Genomic DNA, 26796 nt, shown 5'->3' with positions numbered 1-26796 from the left:
TATCAGATGAAAACAACTTTTGCCTTTGAGTCGAAGCCAAATTCATTCAGTTTAGAGTTTGTGTCTCATCTAGTGAAGCACACACACATTCATATTTATATTAAAATAAACACAAAACACAAAACTATCTGGTCTTTTCTGAGCTCAGTCTTCAACAAAGCTACAAACATGTGAAATGGTATAATTGCCACCAAATCTGTTACCCATTGCTTTATAAGTGGGACATCTTTAGATAACTGATACAGTATTTGTATTGGGTTACATTTTAAATGACTTTCTGACAGGAGCTTTGCTTTTAGAGCAGCGCTGATCACAGATTCATGTACAGGTGTGTGATAGTTGGTTTGCTTTTACTTTTGCGTGTCTGCCATGGAAAAACAAAGAAAGCAAACCTGACGAGCTGTCATGAGGAACAAGCGTTTTCTAGCTGAATTGTGTTGTTTGACACGACTGAGCGGTCTTTGTTACATCACCTGGAGGTTAGAAATGAAAGAGTGCATGAGGTGTAGTGGCTTGTCGCTGGTGTTGGCAAACACCTGGTGCCTTCTCTTTTCTACGCGGAGCTGGGTGGCTCTTTGGGAGTGAGATAGTTTAATTGGACAAGCCCCTCTCTGACACTTGGGAGAAGAGAGGTCACCGCGAGGCGACTGAAATCTTTAGTGTGTTTGTACAGGGTGATAAATGTACACCTTTATTTTCATACGATCTGGAGAGAGAATGGACTTTGACGTTGAAGCTCTACATTGGCCTGGTGTCCCCTCTCTCTTCCATCCCTCCTTCACATCACCCTACCTCCTCCCTTTGTTTACGCGGCAGCCACCTTGTTCTGCTCTAATGAGGGGACATCTAAAGCTGCTGGGGTGGAGGGAAGGGGACGGGGTGCTGAGATAAGTTAGCATTTTGACAAATTTCACCAGAGCAGTTTTTGAACCAGGCATGTAAGCTGATTCTCTTTCTGCTTCCTCTACATAACCTTTTTTTTTTTCAGTGTGATTTCCCTGGCAGTGGTTGAGTAGAATTTAAATTTTAGTGACAAGTTGAAATTAGATTTTGTGTTCTAATGGAAAAGCTTTGTGATGTACAGTGTAAAGTTTTCTTTTTTAAAAAAAAAATCAAAAAACATTTCATGATTGTTGAAACTGGATGGATAGGAAATATAATATGCTAGTTATGCAATGTCTCCTCTTTGGCTGATGGATTATGGAAGTGATGCCAATTATGTTATACACCAATATGCTCTCATTCAATGGACAGCCTTTTTGGTACCAGGCATACCTTCCCAATCACAATGCCACTGATTTATTATTTTTATATGTCAAAAAAATCAGAAAATTCTTATGTTTCCAATCCTTTTTTTGTCTGTTTTCTTTTAGACCGACTGCAGAAAAATACAGGATTTAAATAGATGGTTCCAGACATTTGCATGTGGAAACAAATCTTAGATGTATGCAACAATTATCATCACATATTCCACTAAACCCAGCAACAAAACACATGCCAAAGGCCATGGCAGTGAAATTTGCAATTTATCTGCCTGCAACACTCTGTGTGCACTGTTCCATCGTTTGACATAAACACCTATGATATCAGTCACTGACATGAGGGAGATAACCAATTTCTTGTAAATAAATTCACAAAAATATTTTTGATATTTTGCGAAAAACTGAGCTTTTATTTTGTCACCACGGTTAAAAGATTATACGGATTGTAGTAGTAGCCTCGGAGTGATTTATCCAAAAGTCAGTCCACAAGATATAAAAGGTTATCATCCGGCAAACATACATGCATCATGGTACATCCAGCACACCACTGTATTCATCCATGCATAACATTGACAGTGAAGGCAGGTAGTGCAAAGCTTCTCATAAAACCAGAGCTTAGTTTGGAAAATTGGTTTTGATATACATTCAGCTGTGAAGAAAAGCTGCTAAAGTCCAAACAAAATTAGATTTAAAGATCCCTGCATCCCCTTTCAGAAAAACAGTCTGATTTATCTTGTAATGATTCCAACGAACTACAAATGCTAATTAGTTCTTCGTTCTTCATTTCCGATTGCCCTTATTCACTTTTTTCATCTTTATCACACAACTCAAACCAAAACGTTACATTAATTTAGTTAAATTAAATTTGAGAAGAATAAAGGAAGAATCATTGATCATTTACTTTCATCGGTTTTAGCACTCCAGGGACTGAAGACAGATAAACAAACTGCTTGTTTGTGTGTGCAAAGAACCTAAACCATGTCACCAGGAAACATATACTCCGTTAGCAGGACCTGATACAGACTTACAAAAATGGCAACAATTTTTGGCTGGAATTAGCTCACAAAAGCTTTAGAAATATATACAAATAACATAAAATACGCACAAATGAGTCTTTAAGTAAACAGAATAATAGAAGCATTTCCCACCAGCACCATCACCACCAGCTCTGCCATCTGCTGCATTGTAAGTGTCTGTCAATGTGGTATAGTTTCACAGTCACCAGTGATGGAGAAGCTTATTGTTCCTTTCATGTTCCTAATCCTAAATATAACACAGAGCGGGTCAGGCTCACAAAGCTTTAATGAAGTATTTACCATGCATATTGTGTGTTACTGTGAGACTGAGTGTACAACATGCTATAGCTCATCCTCCGCCGGGGTTTTCAATCACAAGGGTTATACACAACGGGGGGGAACCTGTTAAATATGCTTTCCTCATCATGACTTAAAAAAAATCAACAATTACAGATGACAAAATGATCTAGACAGTAATCTCCAGTGGCCAGAAGTATCACACTGCCTGCTTTCATGCGTGTTTGGTCGACGGTGGAAAAGCGCTGTAATCTGTACAGTAAATCACTTATTTTCCAAGACGCCTGGAGTTTAGTACACACACACACAAGTAGAGAAATCACCATCAACAAACCTACCATCAGGAGAGAGAGAGAGAGAGAGAGAGAGAGAGAGAGAAAGGAAAGGTTGCACAACAAAGATGGCCGACAGACAGCGATGACCCTTCATTCTGGTTTGCTCTCAGTTTGACCTTGTCTTTAAATTGATTTCCTGCTTTCCACGTAGCGCCAGCTCAACACGATGAGTCCCACAGGAATCAAATTTGCCTCCAACCTCTCAGAAGTAGATGAAGGTGTAGACGGGTTATGGAAGCGGAGGAAGAAAGTCTGGCGCAATGACGCTTCGTTCACGTGAAGGTCAGACAGATGAGTTTACTCCTGGTCTGTGTTTGATGTCTGTTTTGCTCTTCAAAAACAACTTTGATGGGAAGCCTTCCTAATTATTCAGAGTCTGGAGGAGAGTGTCAAAATCTAGCTCCATATTGTTACCTGTGGAACTAGATGACAGACACATGCACATAAGTGGCATCTCAGCGCGATGTAAAAGTATTTTTGGAAAGCACATCAATGGATTTCATGCACAGACCTGAAGATAAAAACCTACATGTGTTCAGTGAAGACAACAGGAGGGTTTGGACTGAACTCCACCGCAGGAGTCGGTGCTGTCTCCATTATGTCCTGAGGGATGGACTCTTGTGGGCTGAATGGCTGCTGGAACTGATGCCTGAAAGAAACAGCAGGAACGCTATCAACATCCTTAGATCCTTAGATTTATGAACAGCTAACAGTGTCAGACGCACATTTCCTTCAGTCACATGATCAAAGGACAAAGGAGTTGGCATGCTTGGGCCTGATAAACTGACACTGGTCAAACTAGAAATCACAGGCCTCATTACTTAATCAGGACCTTTTAATGACAAGAAATCCCTGTGAAATATGTTCAAAAGTGTCTGACATAGCAACACAAATCTGCATCACTTTTCATTTTCATTTTGTTTTCAGGCAGCTGAAGTTGGGAGTATTTGAGTACATTTGATTGGCTCTTAAATTTATTAAGAAGACATCTGATTTTCCTTTGATTTGCTCAGGTAGTCTCTCTTTTTATGAGACTTTATGGCGAATGTTGCATGTAAGTCAGTTGTTAGCCGGTAGAGGAGCACAGGGGAATATGAATGACAGGAAGTGAGTTGGGTACCATGGGAATGAAGAGGAAGAGAGAAACGTGTAGAAGCGACACTTACACTGGGAAGCCGACAGTGCTGTGAGGGCTTTCAGCGAGAGGGGCCATACTGGGAGCTGGGTGCGTGGCTGTGCCAGCTTCCCTGCACATACGCACACACATACAAACATGACATGTTTCCAATGTTTTTCATTTCTCCTAAAAATGACTTTACATCAAATGACAGGGTTTATTTGTAAGAACAGTTCCTTACATGCCGACTTTAGTGTGGAGCGACACAGGGATGTAACCTCCGATGGGTGACGCCTGAGGCTCTGTTTCAAATGAAAGCGTTAGTCGTCTGTTCTCACTTGAACTCAAGAGCATAAAGCTGACTCTGTGCATCATGATCGTTACCTGAGTAGAATTTTTTGAAAACTTCATGTTTAGGAAATTCAGGATACAGGTGTGTTATGTGGCTGATGTCCCGGATGCGGTCGCCAAGGCTACGGATCTCAAGGTCTCTCTTGGTGAAGGGCTGGATGTTCTGGATTTTCTGTCCCCCATCTGAGAGAGAAAAATGTTTGCTGTGTCACTGCATGAGTGTGTGAGAGAGGGAAGTGAGAGGGTGACACGCTGTGGCACTCAGTATTATTAGCATCATTAGCATTTTTATTGTTATTATTACTTTATCCTTATCAGCTACTGTTACACAAGTGGGATATTAGAACTATGTAGGACTCAGCAGACTGCTTCACTATGAAACCTTGCATAAATATCAACACTGAACATATGTATCTACAACCCTAATTACAAAAAGTTGGGATACTGGTTAAAACATAAATAAAACAGAATGGGATCATTTGCTAATCCTTTTTGACATAAACTCACTTGAAAATAGTACAAATACAATATATTTAATTTCACATTCCACACGTAAACAGGTTCATTTTATTTACCACACAGCGCCCCAACTTTCTGAGGAGAAGAATGCTGTCCTAAAAATAATTCAGGTACAGGACACACAATGTAGTGTCTCAAAACAGGATGTCTACAGACCCCCCAAAGGGTCACAGTGGGATTATTTTTCAGAACTACTTTTTCAGCCAACAAAGACACTCCTCCAGCAAAACCAGTTCAGTTCACTGCACACACACACACACACATCCCCTACATGTAGTCACCCATTATAAACTGATGTGTCACAGCCGTAATCATAAGTATGACTATAACACAGCCATGGCTACAGCCACAAACACAGCAACAGCAACGGCCAATGCTATGTCATCCCATGTGGTCACAACCAGCAGTGTCTACTACATGATACACAATGCTGGATCATAATACAGCTCAGCCTTTCTCTGTGGATCAGAGAAAAGAAAAAATCCCACTACCACCTTTCAGGGGAAGAGTGATTGAGAAGTGAAAAAGACTGAATACAAAATGTGGGGAGGGTGTTAAAGCATCAAGTGACAATTATCTAAATGAAGTCGTGAAATTACTTCACATAAAAATGAAAGATATACTGTGTGTTAGCCCTTGTGACCACGTCAGCACTGAGTTTACTGGGTGCACTTAAGCATCATTGCAGTCCACAGAGGAAATAGAGAAGCTTAATGGGGGCAACAAAATGAAACCAAACAGAGTTAAACTCAAACTGCGACCGCACCAACACTCACTCTCAGTAGCAGACACATATGCAATGGTGATCCCTCCGATCTCAGAGTCACTAAAGCGAAGCAAGAACGTCCCGTTGGGCCTGTCTTTGAGAATCAGGTGTAGATGCTGCTTCCCAATGAAGCCAAATATCAGCCTAGAGGAGCAAAAAATTGCAAACACTTGTCATTATTGACAGACTGGAGCAGGCAATAATGTTTACTATTGAAACAGCAGGCGGGGTCTCCTCACCCTTCACTCCAGTAGGTCTTCAGGTGCTTCTTGGTCAGCTCCATCACTCCCTCAAACCACTGCCAGAACGTGAACGGTCGACCCGGGAGAACCTCCTGTGAGAATGAAAGGCACTGTGAGATTTGAGTGTATGTCTGCCTACGTATGTCTGCTTGAGAGCACATTCGCCGGTGTGCACCTTATTAAACTGGGCCCAGGACACCATCATGTTGCTGAAGTCGTCAGCAAAGTCAGGCTTGTCGAATATCTTCTGGGCCAAGAAGTGCTGGTTGTAATGGTCCAGATTGTGTTGTGTCTGCACCTCAGCGGTGAATTTACTGTTGAGAGTGCTGTACATCATCCTCCAGGGCACACGCTCCGGCACCACGAAAGGCACTCTGTCCTGATGACAGCGACAAACACGGTAGCATCACAAACGTTTATTGTAGACATTCATTTTGCTTCAGTGGTCAGGCGTTTCCAAAAATCCATTTATTTCTCACAGACCGCATCAGACTATTTCCAGTCACAAACACTTGGACTTGTTTTGATTGAGGAAGCAGAGAGCAACAAACAGGAAACCCATCCACAGAGCTTGTGTGCACATTACCGTAAGACTGTGGCTCACCTCCAACTCTATATGGGAAACTGGTAAAGCTGCATACAATATTCTGTCTGATGAAAGACAGCAGGAGATGTTTTGAGAGCACTCATATGTGAGTATTTTGATAAATTGCTGAATAGCTTTTGTACAAACTCTCCAGGAGAGGATGATATCTTGTATTGGCAGTAGGGATGTAAATATGTCATCTTGCACATGGCCTATTAGCACAGTGATTATCCTCCTGTAATATCGCCTTCATGAAAAAATCAATAGACCTTTTTCACAGCAGATATTATGACTTGTCATAGCATTGAAAGTGTAATTGATAACAGTAAAAAGGATTGCATTCTATTAGGTGAGTCAGTTCCAGGGCTCTGGCGTTGTGCCTGCTGGCTCACTCGTCGCCCCCTTTGCTCCCATGTTCTGACACTTTTCTATCCAATTTTCAGAGCTCTATATTCAAAACTCAGATAATTTTCAACAGCCGATGCAATAATACGTGGGCTCTGAGGTGAGAAGAGCCTCATTAGTGAAATAAAGTTCAGGTATGTGCTTTGTGGCTCTCCTGAAGATGTTAATATGGCAGACCTTCCTGAATTATGCTAACACTGTTCTCTGAACTGTGACATAGACACTGCAATCACCTAATTCATCAATTGTCAGTGAACTACATCACATTGTAATGAAGCTTTGGCTAGAGTTCAATGAAGTTCCTGTTTATTCCTCTGTGGGTGAATGTCTGCTATTTCCTCCTGTTCTGTTTTTCTGCATCATGTCTTCCCGTTTCCCCTGCTGTTAAAATCCCTGTATTTAAACTTCAGATCTACTATTATAGCTGTTCTTGTTATTACTGGCATTGTGCATTTCTCTCTCTCTCTCTCTATGTCTCTTTCTCCACCCAACTAGTTGAGGCAGATGGTTGCTCCATCCAGAGCCTGGTTCTGTTCGAGGTTTCTGCCTATTAAAAGATAGTTTTTCCTCACTGTCATTGCCAAGTGCTTGCTCATGGGGGAACTGTTGGGTCTCTGTACATTAAAGTGTTCAGTCATTACCTCCTCTGCTTGAAAAGTGTCATGAGATAAGTCCTGTTGCCCCTAGCTGACACATTCTGCTGCACATAGGGATAATTTCTGGGTTTAGATTTATCTACCTCAGTTTAGCAGATGGTATATTTCCTGCAATGGCTGAAGGTGCTTTGTTTGTCAATGGCCACACAGCCCACACAGAGTGGGTAGATTCCACTTGATAGCTGACGCCAGCCTCTGTGTCTACTGTGAGTTTGGGAGCGGTTTATCATTGTCAGTCAGTCCTCGGTTCTGCAGTGGTGAGATCGGTGCATGCCTCATGAGGTCAGAGCCTATAGATGCTAAATGTCAACTCTGTTTATACTCGCATAGCATATACACAGGGCAATGCCATTCTAGTATGGTAGCCTGTTTCCGCCAAGTGACACGAATCAAACACACCCAGGATGCATGCTGCGTGACTGGCCTGGCTTGATGCTAAATGCTGAAATGCTCACAGTGGATGCTCCAGCGGTGACTTCTATGTTTGCTACATTGCTGAAGAGCTTCTTCCGTCACTGAGGTGTGTGATGTGAGGCCTTTTTGCTGCTTCTGATAACTTCACGTCAGGGCTCGGTGGCGTGAGCTTCTCCCGCTAGTGTTATTATTATTATTATTATTATATTATTATCACTTGAGTATAATATCTAGCACCCTTTCCATGTGCATGTTTCCAAGCAAACTGCAGTAACGTTAACACATCGAGAAACGTAAATGCAGCACCGTTGGAATTTATGGTTATTCAGTGTTTCAACTCCTTTCAAGTTTCAAACATGCAATTCACCTTTAACGTACAGTTTCTATTTCCAGTGAAAATCAGAACCTTTCAGATAGTTTCAGAAGAGGGGGTTGCAGACAGATAAAAAAAACAGTTTACTTGAGTATGAGGAAGTGGAAATATATTTCATGATTAATTAAAAACAAATCAATTTGATGTTCTGAGGGCACAACAATTACACCACCAATTAATCTTAGGTTAGTTTTCCCAATTTAATGTGCTTTCAGTATAAACCCACCCACCTCTGGTCTTCTATCTGTATACAGATTCAGAGGCAGATAATGTCATTGGTCAAACAGATACAGAGACAGATAATGATGTCTCTGCGCACATCTATTATCTACCTATATATTTTATTTAAATTCAAACTAATACCAAAACATTAGCAGATAATGCTCTATAATGTGATCCTGCACATAGTGTTCATCACATGTATGTGTTCAGTCAGTCTACTCACTGCAGTCTGCCACTGCACTCATATTGCATACTCCTCTCTATCCAACGCACCCCTGCCATCATAAGCCATCAGCGCTCCACTCGGCTGCAACACCGCTCACAAGAAGCCGTGCTTTCACTTTCGGCCTGCTGCTGTCATGATGCTGCTCATACTGCATTTCATAAGCCCTACCTCCACCTTAGCATCCTCCTGTGGCTTTTTCTAGCCTACATTCCTCTATGGCAGGAAGTTCACATCATGAGCTTGCTGTGCTGTGCTTGGTGTTTCCTTGCGGGAAGTGATGAAGCCGGAGCCTAGGCGCCATACACTAATGCTGTGCAGTCTATAGTCACATTATAATCTATTCCACATGAGTTGGCTGATGGAAATAGAGTTGGTGTGTTCACGGCAGCACAGACAGACAAACAGCATCATTAGTAACAGAGGCTACAAAGTGAAGGGACATAAAAGCAACAGGAGAAGAAACAGAAAAAACAAAAACTAAAAGAATAATCGGACACTTACTGCTTCAGAAAAAGCACAGTCCCAGATGATGGTGGCCAGAGCATTGTTGTCTTGACTCCCGTGGACAATGACGACCACCGGCAGTGAGATCATCTGTAATCAATGATATCAGCTGAAGTTTGTTGATAGCCCTGTTCCCATTAAGGATATATACTGAAAATACAATTTAAATCATGTAACAGTTGCAAACTCTGAAATCTAATGTGTATGATCACATAGTCAGCTTAGTGAATCGCTGCGGTAGCCATTGATCACAGCATGTGTGCTGATGGATGCAACACCCTCGTCATGAGGCCAAACCAACCAAATTTCATTAACACAACGTAAAGACCAGAAGAACATGCAGGACAATGACTGACTCAAACCTGTATCCTGTAGGGAGTGTCACAGCCTGTGATGGTGATCTCTGCCGAGAACAGGAGAGCAAATTTCTCCTCTGTCACAGACTCTGATCCCTTTCTGTCGGCCCTCTTGATCTTCTTGATGGACTGTTAAGCCAAAACAACAAATTTGTTAACAACACTAAACGATAACTCAATCTGGGCTGAGAAATCCAGAGCGGTGCATACCATATTCCTGAAGGTGGCACATGTGCTCTTGCTGGATGTGTTGTGTTCGAGGATGGCCGTGTTGTTGATCAGCTCGCCCACGTTATCCCTGCAGGGGACAAACAGAGAAAAGCACGAACTGTTGAGTACAGAAAGCACCTTAATGAAGGCCATTTTCTGGTTCTTGCATATTCCCTAATTATTGTGTTGGAATAAATTGTGAGTTAATTGTTTTGAGGTGCAAGTTTTCACCTATAACCCCAATAATTACCAGCACAAATCCAAAAATACTTGCTTGGTACTACAAGTGGGGAAAAAAGCATTGAATAGTATGAAAACCAATTAAACAACCCTCCCTGACAGCGTACAGTCCTCCATGTTCACAGTATGACTCACCCGGGTACACTGCCCAGGTTCCTGGCCTGCAGTTCATTAATGATTTGCGCCTTCAGCACCACAGGCTTCCCAGGAGCTATTTTCTCCCCCAGCAGATATCGCACAGTCGTGGAGAACTTTGACTGGGTCTTAATGACTTGTGGGGGCTGCTTGTCCACTACAAGAGAGCTGAAGGACACAACAGCTACATGAGTGAAGAAACATGCTTTTTGCTTTAAAGATTGTGTGAAAGTCATGTATGTTGCTGTTTGTGAGCGAAGGAAAGGAAAGTGTGAGTTAAATACATTCACTTTCTTTCACAGTTCAAAAGGAACACGAATATATAGAAAGGAAAACAGAGTGAGTGGGCTACCTTTGAACCAGAACCTGCAGAAGTTGGCCCAGCCTTTCCTGGAGCTCTGGGATCGGTTCCCCTATCAGCATCAATTCCTGTCGCAGTTTCCCATTCACTCCAAGCAGCTGCTCACACCTAATGCAGGAAACATGTAAAGAAAGTGAAAGCACAGACAGTTTATCACCAGCAATCACATCCTCCAAAGGGGGATGAGGATTTGCAAGGATTGGATAAAAGCAATACAACACAGCGGCAGTCAGTCCAGAAGGGGACAAGTGGAGTGGGCTGCACCTCACCAGGTCTGCAGCGGGTTGAGGTTGTCGTCAAAGGGATGTCCAATGGCGGCCTTGTGCTGCTCCCACCTCCACGACTTCAGCCTGCTGATCAGTCGGGTCTGACACTGGTCCAGACAGTCCACGCACTCCTTCAGCAGCTGGAAACGCTTCTACAACAACAACCAACATCCAAACACGTTACACTGACACACATGGGCAAACACACGGACGCATGTGCGTGTCAGTGTGAAGCTCTGGCCTTAGAGCTGCTGTCTCTTTGAAAAATCAGCTGCAAATCTGTATAATCTGTTTAGATGACACAACCTCCTTCAGCGATGTATAAACAAGAACTTATTCCCCTCTAAGGTGCCGGTAATGTCGGCACTCGCAGCGCGCTCACCGTGGCTGTTGCTTTCACATTGTACTCGAGCTGCTGGATGTGGTTCTGTAGTTTCTGGATTTCTGACTTCGAGGGATCCAGTCCGTTCTGTTGGATCGGCCCTGTGCAAACAAAAAATAATATCGTACGTTGAGTCCATTGTGCCCTACAGGATACTTCTGCATTTCAGACAAACTAATCATGACACCTTTCCTTGACGCTTGACTGGAACGTTTTGGCCGTCCTTCTGACAAGCACTAAATAAAACAGCATTATTTATGACAGGATGGGAGTTATTGTACATTAGGGATTACTGACAATGTCTGGAAATGAAAACCTCTTCTTAGAACCAGATAAAACAGGTTAGACTGGGCAACATGCCACACAGGCCAGGCCAGACAGAGAACAAGGACACAAACAATGTAGCAAGCTTGGCAAGATACACATCTCATGTATGACTGATATGGATAGCACTTCCTGCAATGTACACTGGAAAAGTATTTCTTTTAAACAGGACACTATCCATAAATAACATGTTGAATGAGCGGGGATGTCCAGCTGAGCAGTATGAAACAAAAGGTAATTAACTTCCATTAAGTGTAACTGAAGTATGTGTATGAGGTGTCAGAGCACAAACACAAGAAGGGAAAAACTGCTGTGGTGGAAGTAGAAGCTCTGGTAGCTGCTTTTAACACCACCTGTCATCCAAAAACGAGGCATCTCACATTTTGTCTTAAACTAAATGTGAATTTATGCAAACTTGAAAGCTTTGCCTGCAGAACAGTAAAAGGGGAAGCCAGATCAGGGCCAGTGATGTCATGAGGGGGCACCTCAGGGCTCCATTCTTGGCTGTTTTATATTTACATGTTACTCCTCTTTTTCAGGTTTCACTCCTACACCAGAGACTCACAGCTGTTTCTGTCCAGCGCCTTCCATCTTGATGCTCCAAGCAGCTGGCTTTCTGATATTTAAGTTGGATCTCACCAAATTTACCACAACTCAATTCACACCAATCAGAAGTTGTTATTGATAACTAATGATGATGATGAAGTAGTTGTTTACTGGCACTCTGTGGCTGTTTAGGCATGTGAACATGAAGGAGCTCGTTACTGAAGGGAGTGTCTGTGTTCAGTCCGCCTTGTGTTTGTGCGCCTCACCTTGTAAACCCTCGTAGTTCTGCCTCTCCCAGTTGAGCTCTTCTTGCAGCTGGTGCATCTTCTGTCGGGCTTCCTGGACATCGAGCACCTTCAGAACCAGGTGGTCTACGTCCTGCATGTTGGGGAAGGAAGACTCTCTACTCGTGCACTGTTGGTACTGTGGAGGCCTGGGTATCTGAGTGGGCTGCAGACATGGAACAGAACTAAATACACTTACAGTATGGCGGCAGTGGGGTCACAACTATTTTTCCAATACTTCACTACTCTGCTATTAAAAGTAAATCAATAGTGGAAATTATCTAGAAAACAGATTAACTTCACCTATTGCTGCCTAAAAGTCACACAAACAAACAAACAATTTTGTTCCTAATATTATCATTCTTTGTCTTACACAATTTGGAGGATTTGGGGGATGCAAACAGGAAGTACGATGCTGCCCTGGAGTCACTTAGATAGGTGTGGGCTCCTACTTGAGCCCTGCTTGTTTAGCTGATATCTGCATGCATCTTGCCAAACTGGCACCAGTAATAAGGCCAAATTAGCTATAAGCAGTTTGCCTTTGCAATGTACCTGTAAATTATCTTTGATACTACAACTGAAAAGTTCTGCAGTTACAAGGAGCATTTTTGCTGTAATTTCTAATGGATATATGGATGTTTATTTACAAAAGACATGAGCGATAGTAATGTCCTCATTCGTGTTTAGAGTTACGACTCTGAGAAGGACTACACATTTTGATGTAAATTGTGGTTTACACCCTGCTGCAGGAGGAAAAAATACTACAAACTAGGGTTTAGAAATAAACACTTTTTACACCTGCTGCCTATTTGCTACTGTTTGCATTTGTTCCAAAGGATCTCACCGTGTTGAGCAGAACCCTCTCCTTCCTGAGGATGTCCCTGACCATCACGCCAAACTGCAGAGGCTGCGGCTGAAACATGGTCTGTAAAACAAGCACATGTCTTATGAAGTCTTATCAAAAAGAGTCCATAATAGCACCTTGGCAGCAACTCGTATGCAGTGGTTTATTCAGTCATGAATAATACACCTCTAGCTGCAGCTTCCCTGCTTTTATGCTGTATCAGGTTGGCACAAACATATTTAAAGAGGCTTGCGTGGTTATGAATTCCTAAGACACATTCCTTTGTGGTCACTATATTGTATGTAGGGCTATTTTTTTCTTGAAGTATTTAAATATAGTTGTGGGCACTTCTCACCCTCTATACAACCCTAGAAACACCTTCCATTACTCATGGGAAACACAATTTTTCCCTGCATATGAAATCATCATCTTCTTCATGGAATCATCCAGCACATAACGGCTTGAAGAAACTGCATTAACTCAATGCAACCTCAGCTGCAAACAGCAGGTATAGTGGCACTGTCTTATCTAAACCTGCCAGGGATCCAGGGAGGAACCTGAATCCTGTTCTGGGAGCTGCTGAGTGACACACAGTCACAGTCCCCCTACCATGTTCCTGCTGATCTGCATCAGCTTCATCCGGTCCACCACGTTGGCGTTCTGCTGAGCAATCGACTGCAGCAAGCTGATGGTCTGGTCCAACAGAGCCTGAGCCTGGCTCTCCTGCTCCACCTTCTCCAGCGCAAAGTCGTCCCTGTGAGCACACACACATTGATCAACACACAGGCAACGGACAAACATACAATATATGAAATAAGCATGTATATATACAAGCATATGCGCGTAACTGTTTGCATGCATATGTATGTGTATGTGTCGTACGTATGTTGTCGCATACCATCTTTGGCTCTCAATCCATTCAGCTAAAAAATGTCTGACTTCAATGGGGAAGGCGGATGGGGGATAGAGGTTGTTGATGGTCTCATCAGGCAGGCACTGTATCATCTGGGACATGTGTACCCACTGGGCCATGATCAAGCAGGGCTACACGAGTCAGAGTAAGAGGACGTTATGTATGACCAGTCAGTTCTGCTACATTTTAAATAAACAGACGTCTTCGTTCAAGCACCACAATGGCATTAAAGAATACTTATCAATATGTCATATATCAAATCCCATGAAAAAAACAAAACCAACAATAGACAGACAGTCTCTCGATGCTTTCCCACTTCCCAACCCTGTTTGAGGCACTCAGGCCCAAACAAATTCGCTCCCCCCAATGATATGACTCACTTGTAACATCTGTTGCAACAATCCCACTGTCCTGCAGCCAGGACGGCCGTTTAAAACTCACGCTGTGCAGCCAACATCGTTCAAACCCACGTAGCTTTGTTCAACATTTTAGTGGAGGTTTATGAACGTTTATGGCGGACAGCAATAAACTGCATCAGGCTTTGGATACACAGACAAACTAACACTTGTTAGTTGGAAGGACTCATTGTTGGGTTAAGAAAACTAGAATAGAGTCCAAAACTTCTGCATGTAGGTCAAACAAACAACCATCTGGAAAACACGTACACCACAGCTTTGGAGAGACAGAGATGATGGAAATCTGTTGCGTTCTGTGTTTGAACGCTCCGCTTTACCACTTTCTTAAAAAAATGTGAAGGTCAAAGATATCTACTTCTGAATGAGTAAAACATTCCACCAGTTACAGTTATCAGTTAAACCCTTATCCTTTCATTGTATCTTAAAGCTTGGATATCTGTCTGCTGTCTGGCTGTGAGTTGAAAGTGGTTTCCTGTCTCATTCTTGATCAGAGTTGGTGTTCACGTTGACTTAATTGCACAAAAATAAAAGAGTAAGTAACTTCCATTTAAGTTTTTGTGAAAGGTGAGAAAAATGAATACTTATAGGAGGTCAAGATATGTCCCCCCCCCCCCCCCCCCCCCAGGAAAAAATTCAACACTTTGCTTCTATGCTTATTAATCTTGCTCTCACGTCTTCATTCTAAATATGAAGGTAGAGCCAGGTAATGGTTAGCTTAGCTTAGCATAAAGGCTGAAAGGGTGCGTCTAAACCTCACTGATTAAAATGTAATATCTGTTTTGTTTTATCTGTACAAACAGCTCGTGCAACACCAACAAGCCAGCTGTACTAATGTGTTCAGTTTAATATGCTGGAGCTCAAAATGTTCCAGTGTAACCAGCTTTATATCCGGCATAACAGGCGAACACTGGATTTCTGCAGATAATATCAACACAGAAACATTAACAGTGAATCGCCTGCTCTTCCACTGTGTCCAAAACCAATTTGAGGGCTTGGGTTCATTGCAGTTTAGTCCCTCTGAGTTTACACTTTCTCGCAACTTGCAGGGAGCCAGCTTAGTGTAACCAGGCAGTGTGGAGTCAGGCATGCAGAGAGACGCAGCGTAGCAACTATAGCAATCTAAACAGTGGCTGGAGTAGAGAGTAGAGAGTTCAAGCGCTTGCTCATAAACTGCTGCACAAAAGTACAGCCAAAACAAGCCAGAACGGTGGCTTGGCACATGGCGGCAGAGATCACAGTGTTTATTCTTGTCAGAACCCAACGCACATGCTGATTCTTGTTATCTTGCAGAGAGAGAACCAGACAAATGTGCAGAACAGGTCGACAGAGCATTCCAGGCAGCCACATTGGGTCTAAACATTTATCTTCTTAGTGCGGCTGATTACAACTATTTCCTCCTTCAGCCCTGCAATCTTGGCGGCAAATATTTGGACATATTAAGCTACAGAGAAGTTTGCTTCTCTCGTCTGGGAAAATGCACCACTGCAAAGGAAAGGAGGCCTCGGCTGTGGTTCGGTGGTTATGTGTTTATTCAAACGATGAATGCCTTTCTTATTGCCTCTTGTCATAGCACCACAACCACATACATCAGTTATCAGGGGAATGTGATGCGTCATATGTCTGTGTCTCTAATATTGCTGCTAAGGCTGCGCTGCTACTCGGACTCCAGTTTCTCCCCTGCAGGGGGGCAGCAAGTCAGTTTGACACGGGCACGGCAGTCGTGCAGCCTCTTGCAGCAAGAATAGGGTACAAAGGGCGAAACACCCTGAACCTGCTGATCCAGTATTGCCGCTGTGAGAGAAGTGTTTCAGCAGCCTTGAGCAACAATCACACGGCATCGTGAGGCAACTCTTTCCTCAATAAGTCAGACACAGTGCTGTGAGGAGAGTCAATTAGAACAGCATTCGTTGTTTCAATAAACCCCGATGATGGCAGCACCTGAATATTGTGTCAGGTGACCCATCTGGGCTTTCTCTCACTGCTCAGCTCTTCACAAGATGCTTGAGACACTGACGGCGACCTCAGCAGTGGTCTGGACCTCCTGTGACTGTGTTTTCTCCAGCTGTGGACATACAGTCCCCACATCAGGACCCCTTGTCTCCAGTCTGGGAGTAAAATGAAGATGAAGCTACGCTACATAATGTACTGAGACTTGTATTAACACTCGAACTATTTTCAGTTTTAAAAGGCAGATTTTAGGATATTTTCACATAGAGAGACAAGACCTTGGATGTGATATAAACCAATATAAACCACCAAGTCAGTCAGGTCATATCCTCTCTCATCTTACAAGTCCAAAACATACATTTGACTGGTGTATTATAAAGCCTGGGAGTCTTTCTCGCCTGCCAGAAACATCCCCGGTGGGACTCACTCAGACATTAGTAGCCCTCTCCAGGACCTGGAAACCCACATAGACCACATAACAGCAGTTCAAACAAGGCCATGACGGTCCTCTCCCTTTCCTTCTATGAGTTCTACGTTTCCACTGCAATGTCTAAAATAAGCTAAATGTCAAGTGAAATGTTTCCAGAATGTGGTGTCAGGTCAGTTTCAAGCTGTAATAACTGGGGACAACGTTTCGGTCTGGTAAGAAACCACAGATCTCTGTGTTAGTGTGCAACACCATTCAAGCACATAATTGTTTAAAAGAGGTTGTGAAAGTTTGGAGCCAGATTTGGTTCCTATAAGAAGAGATGGAACATCCGGCATTGAGCAGTTAAAAGTGCAGTATTTGGATAACATATCATTTACAATTGTTTACAACAAAATCAGTGAGTTCACTCATTGTATATAAAACAAAATGGGAAAGAAAGGGGAACCTCGAGGAAGTGTCCTGGGGGTAAAAATCCCACTTAAACTGTTGACTCTCTTCTCTGCTGCTCTGTTTCTGTTCCACTATCTGGAGTTTAAGTGCTGCAGGCGTAAAGGTTATTACTGGATAGTGTCTAGAGCCAGCGGCCCCTCCAGCTGATGATTGGATTCACATCATTTATTAACCAGAATATCTTTTGCCACAAGTTTGTGAAAATATGCAAAACTTTAGATCTGTATGTCAAATCATTTTTTTCTTTTTCTTTTTTTTCCTTTTTTTTGCATGGGATTAAATATTATCACACCATCTACATAAGTTTTTGGTTCAAGTTTTGCTTTTTCATTTTGTACTTTGCATCTTTTGATTTGTATGTATTTGGGTTTTTTCTGTTCATTACCATCCATTATCATAACTATTTTCATTATTATCCTTTGATGCATTGCTTAAAAAGAATGGACAGTTGCACTTGTACGCTTTGTTGCAGTAACTTCATTATTGTATTTAACCTTGTAAATAAAACTAAAAAGAGACTTTTTAAAAGAGGCTTTGCAACAGATATTTTATGCAGCTGCAGCAGATGTAGGACCACTACACAACTGATGAGTGAAAAATTCAATTTCTTGAAGCATATCAGTTGCAACCAGTTGTCATATCCAGACGTGGCTCTATGTCAAGCTGCTTTTATTTCTACGGCCCAAAATAATAATAACTTCAGCGGACTCTTAATGCACGGAACAAAGTGGGAAGACACAGACGTACTCACCGCTGCAGCTAAATGTCTGGTTGAAGACATGAGTGATATAGAAACCCATGATACTCAGAAGACATTTGGTTCATATCACAACATATGATAAGATCTGTGCAGGTATGGAAAACCACATGTCAGGTGGTGCAGCTGATGTCACTGCAGAATCGGAAGTCAGAGCAGTGCTGGTCATTTTCCACAGGCATTCTCACAAATCAGTATGGGTCAAATCTGATCATTTTGTTTTGAACTCTTAACTTATAGACTCTCTTAACTTATAGTTAGAAAAAGTTAGTTAAAAGTTAAAAAGTCCAATCATTTGACTTCATATGTTGCCCTGGTTGAAGGGAATGAGCTGCTGGCCCTCACACTACCTGGCACATTACACAGCAAAGAAAGGAACCTCTCCTCACTCACTGCAACGATTATTTACTCGACTGATAGACCTGCCAACCAATCGCTCATTCTACAAAACATCAGAAAACAGAGAAAACGCCCATCGCAGTATGCCATAACAAAAGGCGACGTTGTCCAGCCAGCCATTCAAAAATAAGGCAAATAATTTATGTAATAGATTATTCAATTTAGAGCTGAAATGATGAGTTGATTACTCAGTTAGACAACAATTGCATTATCAACTGTGTTGGCAACAATATTATCAAATATTAGGTCTAGTTTTTCAGATGTGAGGATCTTCTCTTTGACAGTAAATGGAGTTCAGTGCCTTTAGTTTGGGGCCTGTTGGTCTAACAGAACAATCTGAAGACGTCATCTTGGACATTTTTCACTATTTTCTGACATTTTATAGACATGGGGATTGATAGAGCAATAATTTTATAAAACTGCCATTGGACGACTCGATAAGGAAAATAGTCATTAGCTGCGCCCTAATATCATTACTGAGATCAAAGCAACAGTCAGGTTATTAATGACCTTTGAGCAATGGCTGAGAGAGAGAGAGACTGCTGGCATCAATTAGTACTCAAGTGAGCAGTTACTGAAACAAAAGCACTTAATGGCGAAGAGTGGTGCCTCATCTGTTATGCAATAAAGATTTTTGCATTGGGAAAAACACTCAGTTGAAGGCCTGAATGTGGACTTCTATAAAACTGCTTTAAGGGAACAAAGGAAAGCACAAACTGCCACATCAGTTCCTGATCATCACCATTCAGAAACACACCTTTAAAACCTTCTGCGACCCAGAAATCCAAAAAAAGTTGAATGCAAGGAAGCGATCATTCGCAGATAAACTGTACCATAACAACGGTTTTATGACGTGCTGCTGAGCCCATTGAGTCATACACGTTATGCAATCATGTGAATGTTGTGAACGAAGGAGCCTTTCCAGGATGCTCCTTTCAAACCCAATCATGATACTATCACCTGTTACCAATGAAACTGTTTACCTGTGGAATGTTCCAAACAGGTATTGTTGGAGCATTCAAAAGGATGAACAACCTATTACATTCTGTTTTATTTAGGTTTTACGCAGCATCCAAACTTTTTTGAATCAGGGTTGCACTATTACCAAGAGCATCGAGGAGCACTGGCACACACCACAGCACCTGGTTGTTATCAGGCTGCAGCAGCCTTTCTGACGTCTCCAGCTAACATCCAGAACCTTGAAAATGAACACAGCCAAACCTTTGAAAGCTGGAATCTGCTGCACCTCCTTACAGACAGCAGCAGCTCAGTGGCCGAGCAGCCCGAATCTGACAAGTCCAAATGCCCAAACATCCTTCATCAGATAAGTGAAACAACAATTCCCTTAATTTTGGGTGAGATGACTGAAAGTGTGTGAACACGCCTCAAGTCAAGCAAACTTTATTCAAATAGCCATATGTCAAAGATGTGCCTCAAAGGGCTTTACGGGTTGCAGTGTTCAACACCCTCTGGCCTTCAACCTTCAACCTAGAAAAAGAAAAACTCCCCAAAAAAAACCCTTTAACAGGGTTTAAAAACAGAAGAAGAAGTCTTAGAGGAACCACTGAGGATGGAAACAAATGGGAAACCCTCTGAGACCAGAACTATCAACACCTGTGTCGATATATCTCTCAGGTTCCATTGCAGATTTTTCTGGGCATCCATTACTTTACTGTATGCAATCCTCTGTCGTTTGTAGGCTCGACGTTCATGACTGACTTGTTTAAAAGAGAAAGCGAGAGACTTCCCCCTTTCTCTCTCATCGCATGTGGGAGGAACCGTACAGTAGTGGTGAGGGCCAAGAGCGGATCTGAGGCCGTTGGGAAAACATCTCTGGCTGCTCAAGATGAGATATATTATTGTGCAGGAAGTCTCTCGTCACATGGATCACTGTCACGTCAGATTCGGTCCTCTGGTGGATTCAACACATACGTGCCTGTCGTTTCCCTGGCACTGGCTTGTGAAATCTGGGTTCACTAAAATGAAACTTAGACACCTGATTGACCCTTTCTGGTAGAAACACCTAACCTTTTAACAATACAATCTTCATTAATTACACATTTGATGGCGTGGAAAGTACTAAAGCTGTAAATAAAATCGACGTCATAAAGAATTGGTCGGCCTACAAAGTAAGAACACATTCAAGAATAGGAATAATAATGTTAATTACTATTAACACTATCATAAAGGTGTTGGTATGTGTTCTGTATCTGCATTATGTGAAGGTTAATTAAAAAAAATCCTTCTTCTTTTGCCATGGTACCAAAAAAGGCATCAAGCATTGTTTTTATTCTGGTATTGCAGTGTTGGCCTGGGATGTGACGGGCCTATTCATCCCGTGGTGTTCGTGGAGCTCATAAAATCTGATCCATTATATCAATACTGGGGTTTCACGCCACAGAAAAAGCATCGGGCCGAGCTGGATTTCTAGGAACAGGCCGGTGACGCTGACACAAATGTGCCTATCGGGGCACAGAGCGAGGAGGGAGGGACCAAATGGCTGATGAAGACAATACTCACGCTGAATTGATCATTACATAATATCCTTATATGTTATGAGGACACAAGGCAATGAGTGAAAGCTCTGTTTGCTTTTAGTAGGTGAAAGTGACAAAAACTGGACATACTTTTAAAGTCTGCATGACAGTGTGAGGCTATGAGGCTGTGTCAGGCCGACACACATCCTGCAACAGGCTGTCTTTTTTTTATGGTGACCAAAACATGGCAGAGACGCGCAAAACCCTCGTTTATTACGCGCCGCTCCCACAACTGACTAGGCCCCATCAGCAGCAGGCCCCAGCCTTCAACACATGAACACCGGGCAAACAACAGCAACACTTACCTTCAGTTAAACACAGATCTCAAAACATTGAAAAAAAAAGAGCGCTCCGGTCCGTCGCCTCTTCCTCCTCCTCTGTCTCATAAGTCCTCCACCAGTCCGAATACCCTACTGATCCTCTCCGGGCCCCATCACTTAATTTTAGCTCCAACTGTGTCCTTCAAGAAGCTTCTTCTGAACCGAGGAGAGAGCAGCTTGGAGAGCCGAGCAGTTCGCACGGGTTGAAGGCAACTTTCAGCAGCGCAGAAAGTAGGTTATGCTTACTTCCCTGTTACGCACGATGTGCCAATAACGGAGGAGCGCGCTTTATTTCCTGCCCTCACGTTCAAGTTCACACATGACCGAGCTGTGAATGCGGTCCGGGCAGACATCGGGGCTCCTGTTGAGCACTGTGGTGATGATGAGGATGACGATGATGACTGTGACTGAGGAGTTTTTGTTGTACAGCAGCATCAGCACAAGAAGAAGAAGAGGAAGAAGAAGGTCTAACTGTGCCGTCTGGACTCGGGTTCGGGCTGAACTTATACACAGTGATCCCTTTGTTATTACTGCGTGAATTACGCAACGCCAAAGCTGCTTTTAACGTCCCAGGAATAAGGCAAACGCTATAAATAGAGCTCAAATGTGGCGTTCATTTGCAGCGCGTAAAACAGAAAGTACAACTGAAGCCGCTGGGCTTGGTGCACTTCCACAGAACGACACGTAGGCGGAGTAATGTTGAGTCATTTCACCAGATGCGGTAACTTCCAGTAACTCTACTGAGACACATGATACCATATCTGCAGATGGCAGCACCTTCGAGTCCGACACATTCCCAACGGCACCCACTGTCGGACAAGCAGCAGGCCTACAGCATCCAGCGCCCCGCGGGACTGTACACCTCTGTCAGCTCTCAGTATAAAGACGATAGAGAAGTTTTATTCTGGCGTCTAAACGTGGAGTCATTGCAGGTCGCAGAACTGCTTTTTTCCCTGCTGATCCGGGCGCAGTTGTGTCTCATCTCCAGTTCCTCCTTCCTTGCATGTTTACATCACAACAGCTGAGTGTGCTGTGTGACCCCTGCATGAGTGTAACCTCGCTCCTGCAGTGGCATGCAGCCACCTGAAACACATTCATTCAAGCAAGCCAAGGCTGCTTCACTACAGTTTGGGGGCAAATGTTGTGTTTTACACTCCTCTGCATGTATTCCACAGCCACAGATTAAATACTAACCACAGGATAAACTCTCCCACAGCACAGTCAGTAGTTAACTTTCACCTGCCACAAAATGAAAACGCTGAAGTCATCATACAATACTACAGTGTATGAAAAAATAACACTGGCAGGAGCCTCTCTGGAGCTGCTTTTATTCTTGATGGCATTTTGCTGATGATGTTCTTTTACTGACATTTTAATTGCATGACTGTTACTTGTACTGAAGTAATGTAAAGTGGTGTTGCTACTTTTACATCAGTGAAGGATCTGAATACATGTAATACTTCTGCAGCTGCTTTGCTCACAAAATGCCTCGTCTTACTACAGCACACACTGGGTGATTTGTTATACCTACACGGACAGTGACTAGATGTGCACTGAAATTATATTGTGTCATTAATAATGCATGTGCATAAGTATTTTGTGATTACAGGGACATCGATGAGTTGCAGCTGTACAGGGCTTCTTGGAAGCAGCATGTCGGCACATGAAATACGCAGTTATATGTTACCCCGCACAACAAGTAGTTCAACCTAATCCACTTTTTTTTCTTTGCCTTTTTGATTTTTTTTTACATGAAAAGAAATATTTATATATGGTCATTACATATTGCACATGTTATCATATAATTAATCATGCACTGTAGGTTTGTTCCCTGTATTAACGCACTGTGGTATACATTTTATTATTTGTGTCATAATGTTCTTTTCATGTGGAACAGAGATGAAAAAAGCATTTCTTTTTCCACGCGGAGCCACCAGGGGGCATCAATGTGTTTGATATGTGACAGTTCAGCCACTGCTCGGCTGTCAGGGGTTTTGAAGTTGTAATGTTGTTCTGTTTTGTGTGTATTTAATGTTTTGTTTTGTTTTTTATGTGTGCATGTTATATAATTGTGTAAACATTTCACACGTTGTTTCGTTGTCATATTGCACTTGATGTTTTTAAAAGCCACCCAGCAGGTTTTGATGCTGTGTCCTCTTTGTGAGCAGCATCCACAGACTGAGTTAACTCAGTTAGCGCTTAAGTTAAATCCATGTATTTTATGAAGTTTTATGACACCTAAAAATATCAGGTGGTTGTAGCCTGATCTGTCTTATCTGAAAGGGTTGACGGCTCAGACTGGTTATGGATCCGTGTTGACCACATGAGGGAGGTATAGACCTGCATAAAGCCTGCCTGTCCTCACTGTGTTCAGTGGTCTGTTTGAAATTAGGAGCTGTCGGACTAAGATCTCATGTGATCATCTGCAGACTATCCAACAATCAAATCTGATTTTTTTTTTTTTTTTCATGTTCATCCGTTTCTATCAGTATGAGAATCTGCTGCCGGCAAAACATCTGTTTCAATTGTTCTGAAACAGCAATCTGTGTATTCTCTTATAAACCTATTTAATGTTTATTTATTCAATGATCACATTTAGCCATGTGAGAGGGGGCAGGCTGGGGCATTTTACCTAGACATTCCACCTGTCAAACCCAATTTCCTGAGAGTTTTGATTGACCTGTCCAACACAGAAACAATGCTGCTGCAATGACTTGATCATTTCCTTTCAAAGAACCTGAGCAGTTTCCATTGTGCCACGCTGCCCTCACATTCATCTGGCTTTAAGCAGCAGGCTTCATCTGATGATCGTGATTCATTTCTTTCCTGTGTTCTCTCCTTCGGTCTTACTACTCTAAACTGCCAAATATTGCGGGGCTGACAGACTCAGTCCCAGTTACCGTAAAGATTATACTCTTTAGCATTCAGGACAATATTTGAGATGACAGCTACGCCGTCCAGGAAAGAGCCAATATCTAATGTTAAACGACATTGATCCCGTGTGGTGGTATAGTGTCCTCTCTCTCTCTCGCAGTGCAGCTCCTCCTCTGTCAAGGACACATGCTTCAGAATATAATATAAAGCCTTTCAGTTAAAGTATTGACTATTTAGAACTTGACAACAGAAAACTTTCTCATTTTTTTTGTTGTGTGTTGTTTGCAGGTTTGGTGTTGAAACACATCCTTTAACTCAAAGTTTGTATATTGTTGTTTGCTGAATTACCACTCTCTGTGCGGCATCATTTTCGGGGTCCTCTTAGGTAAAGGGCCCTTACCGCAGCTTTGCAACATCTGGAACCAATACAGCTGTGCTGGGTATCTGTGGTACCAGGGGGCTCGGAGGTTGTAGGCTGGGCTGGGCTGGGGGGATGAGGGGTTGGACTAGTTGCTGCTTTGGCCCTGGGGGTCCATGTGTCCCTGACTTCAAAATAGACTTGATTGCTAACAGCTGGCAGTCCTAACTCACCCAGTGTCAGAGCTCTCCTCTGATGTCAACCTTGTCAGCATCAAGGCCCGGACAATGGAGGGCCAGCAGCGCGGCAAAGGTAGAGAGGAGGACTGTGTGAAATGAGATTCAGAGAATGACCTTTTTTTATGAAGGTTGTTGCCATAAATAACTCTCAAGTTTTTATGAAGGCACCTCTAAAAGAAGCACACACTGAGGATGTACATGAACACTGGCAAAATGTAATATTTAAGTTGAGTGCATCCTAAAAATGGTCCTCAATCATATGCTGCATGAACTGAGAGGATATACAGGTGACATCAGTGCAAAACAAATATATAAATGCCGAACCAACAAAATAATCCTGAATGCCTCCATCAGTACAATAAAAAAGGCTTTAGTTTCTATTACAGTTACCCACATCATCAAATTATAAAATGTATTATAAGGCTAATTATTCCTATACCATTAACTAACTTTTAATTATTGTGAAATGTACTCTCTGTATCACTTTTCATTAGCGCCGTATTGCAGTGAGGACAGTGTGGCCGTGTCCTGCTACATTCACTCCCTAAGTATGAGTAAATAGGACAGCAGCTCATTAGCATCTTTTATTATCCAATTACAAACTCTGCTCGCCTAATTACCTCCAATCAGCAGAGAGAAGAAAATGATTGACTTCCTGGAGGACAGGAATCAGTCAGGACGGACAGGACAGGCTGGTTTTCACTCTGACTGGATGCAAAGTGGCTCACAGGAAGTCAGATGATGGAAGCATGTACAGAGAGAAGGCAGGAGCTTCTGGTTCAGTGTTGTTGTTTGGAGTTTTAAAAATCAATTATCACCAATTCAAGTATGGAACACTTTAGCTGGTATGGATCCTTTACTTGTCAGAACATGTCCTACAGGTAGTGTGAAATCAGGTGTGATAGAAATAAGACTCTCCTCATATACCCGTGTCTCGGTCCCACATGGCCTACATGGTCTACAGTGAGGTTGTTTTGTGGATTATGTTGTTGAGTTTGTGACGGGAAAAGATAGAAAATAATTTCGAAACAGCTGCAGAAGTGATTATCCTTCATCAGAGGATGAAGGGCGGCCGCTGTGCAAGGTTGTGCTTATAACAGAGCTATGCATCATTATTAGACAATTAATTACTCCGTCATCAACACCAGCAGCACCACCGTTCTACTGGGATTCAGTCACAGATGTTTCAGATTCAGCTTTGACACCACTATCCATAACTGGGGAGAAATAGATGCCGTTTTAGGCTTCCACTAAACTTTCACTTGTTAGCTCAGAGTTGCTCAGATTTACTTCTTCTCTCAGTTAGTTTTGAGTCTTTGAAAGATGTCAGGAAGGGCCAGAAATAGCACGGGGCAGGCCGCTGGGACAAGCTGTTGTTTACAGACAGTGACAGATATGAAGGACCTCTGTGCTCTGGTGCCGGGCCTGAAGCCTCAGGGGTGTGCTAGCACTGCTTCTGTTGCTGTTCCGGACGCTGCAACACACACAAAAACACACGCACATGCACGCTGCCAAAACGTGTGTGCACCCAGACACACAAACCACATACAGTAATCTCTGTCTTCTCTGCGTACATTCAGGTGAACCCACTATGAACCCGTTTCTTTCTCTCATATCGACTTTACCTGCGGACTATACAGACTACCGTGTGAAGTCAATTCAAGCTGATGAACAAATCCGAAACCTTGTGGTGTTTCTACGTTAAACGAATTAGCAATCAGTTTAAGTAGCTGTGCTGACCTTAACATTGGGGTCAAGCATCAGATACAGACATCAGGTAAACACCAGCATCATGTAGTTTCTGCACTCTGGTCAATTGCAGTAACTTGACTGCTGAAGTCAGAGAAAATGAAAAGAAATAACCGCAGTGCAATATTGACAAATTCTGTTTAATATTGTGTGATACTCTTCTCTTAA

General features: G+C 42.6%; 1 protein-coding gene across 1 annotated transcript; it reads right to left on the bottom strand.

The window, feature by feature from the left end:
• Positions 1-1637: 1637 nt before the first annotated feature.
• stat6 (signal transducer and activator of transcription 6, interleukin-4 induced) lies at positions 1638-22044 on the bottom strand. Its single transcript, XM_041945110.1, has 20 exons — positions 21394-22044; positions 14138-14283; positions 13849-13993; positions 13240-13320; positions 12378-12561; positions 11242-11342; positions 10863-11011; positions 10585-10701; positions 10233-10400; positions 9858-9945; positions 9654-9776; positions 9289-9381; positions 6081-6284; positions 5903-5997; positions 5674-5807; positions 4412-4561; positions 4269-4329; positions 4077-4157; positions 3440-3559; positions 1638-3332 (listed from the first exon to the last, which is right to left on the bottom strand). The coding sequence occupies exons 2-20, from the start codon at positions 14269-14271 to the stop codon at positions 3272-3274; spliced, it is 2289 nt and encodes a 762-aa protein (XP_041801044.1). The 5' UTR covers positions 14272-14283; positions 21394-22044; the 3' UTR covers positions 1638-3271.
• Between the last annotated feature and the right edge of the window lie 4752 nt (positions 22045-26796).

The sequence above is a fragment of the Chelmon rostratus genome, chromosome 10, assembly GCF_017976325.1.
Source record: "Chelmon rostratus isolate fCheRos1 chromosome 10, fCheRos1.pri, whole genome shotgun sequence".
NCBI classification, from domain to species: Eukaryota; Metazoa; Chordata; class Actinopteri; order Chaetodontiformes; family Chaetodontidae; genus Chelmon; species Chelmon rostratus.
The sequence above is the reverse complement of the archived record's forward strand: the minus strand, read 5'-3'. Positions and strand labels throughout refer to the sequence as shown.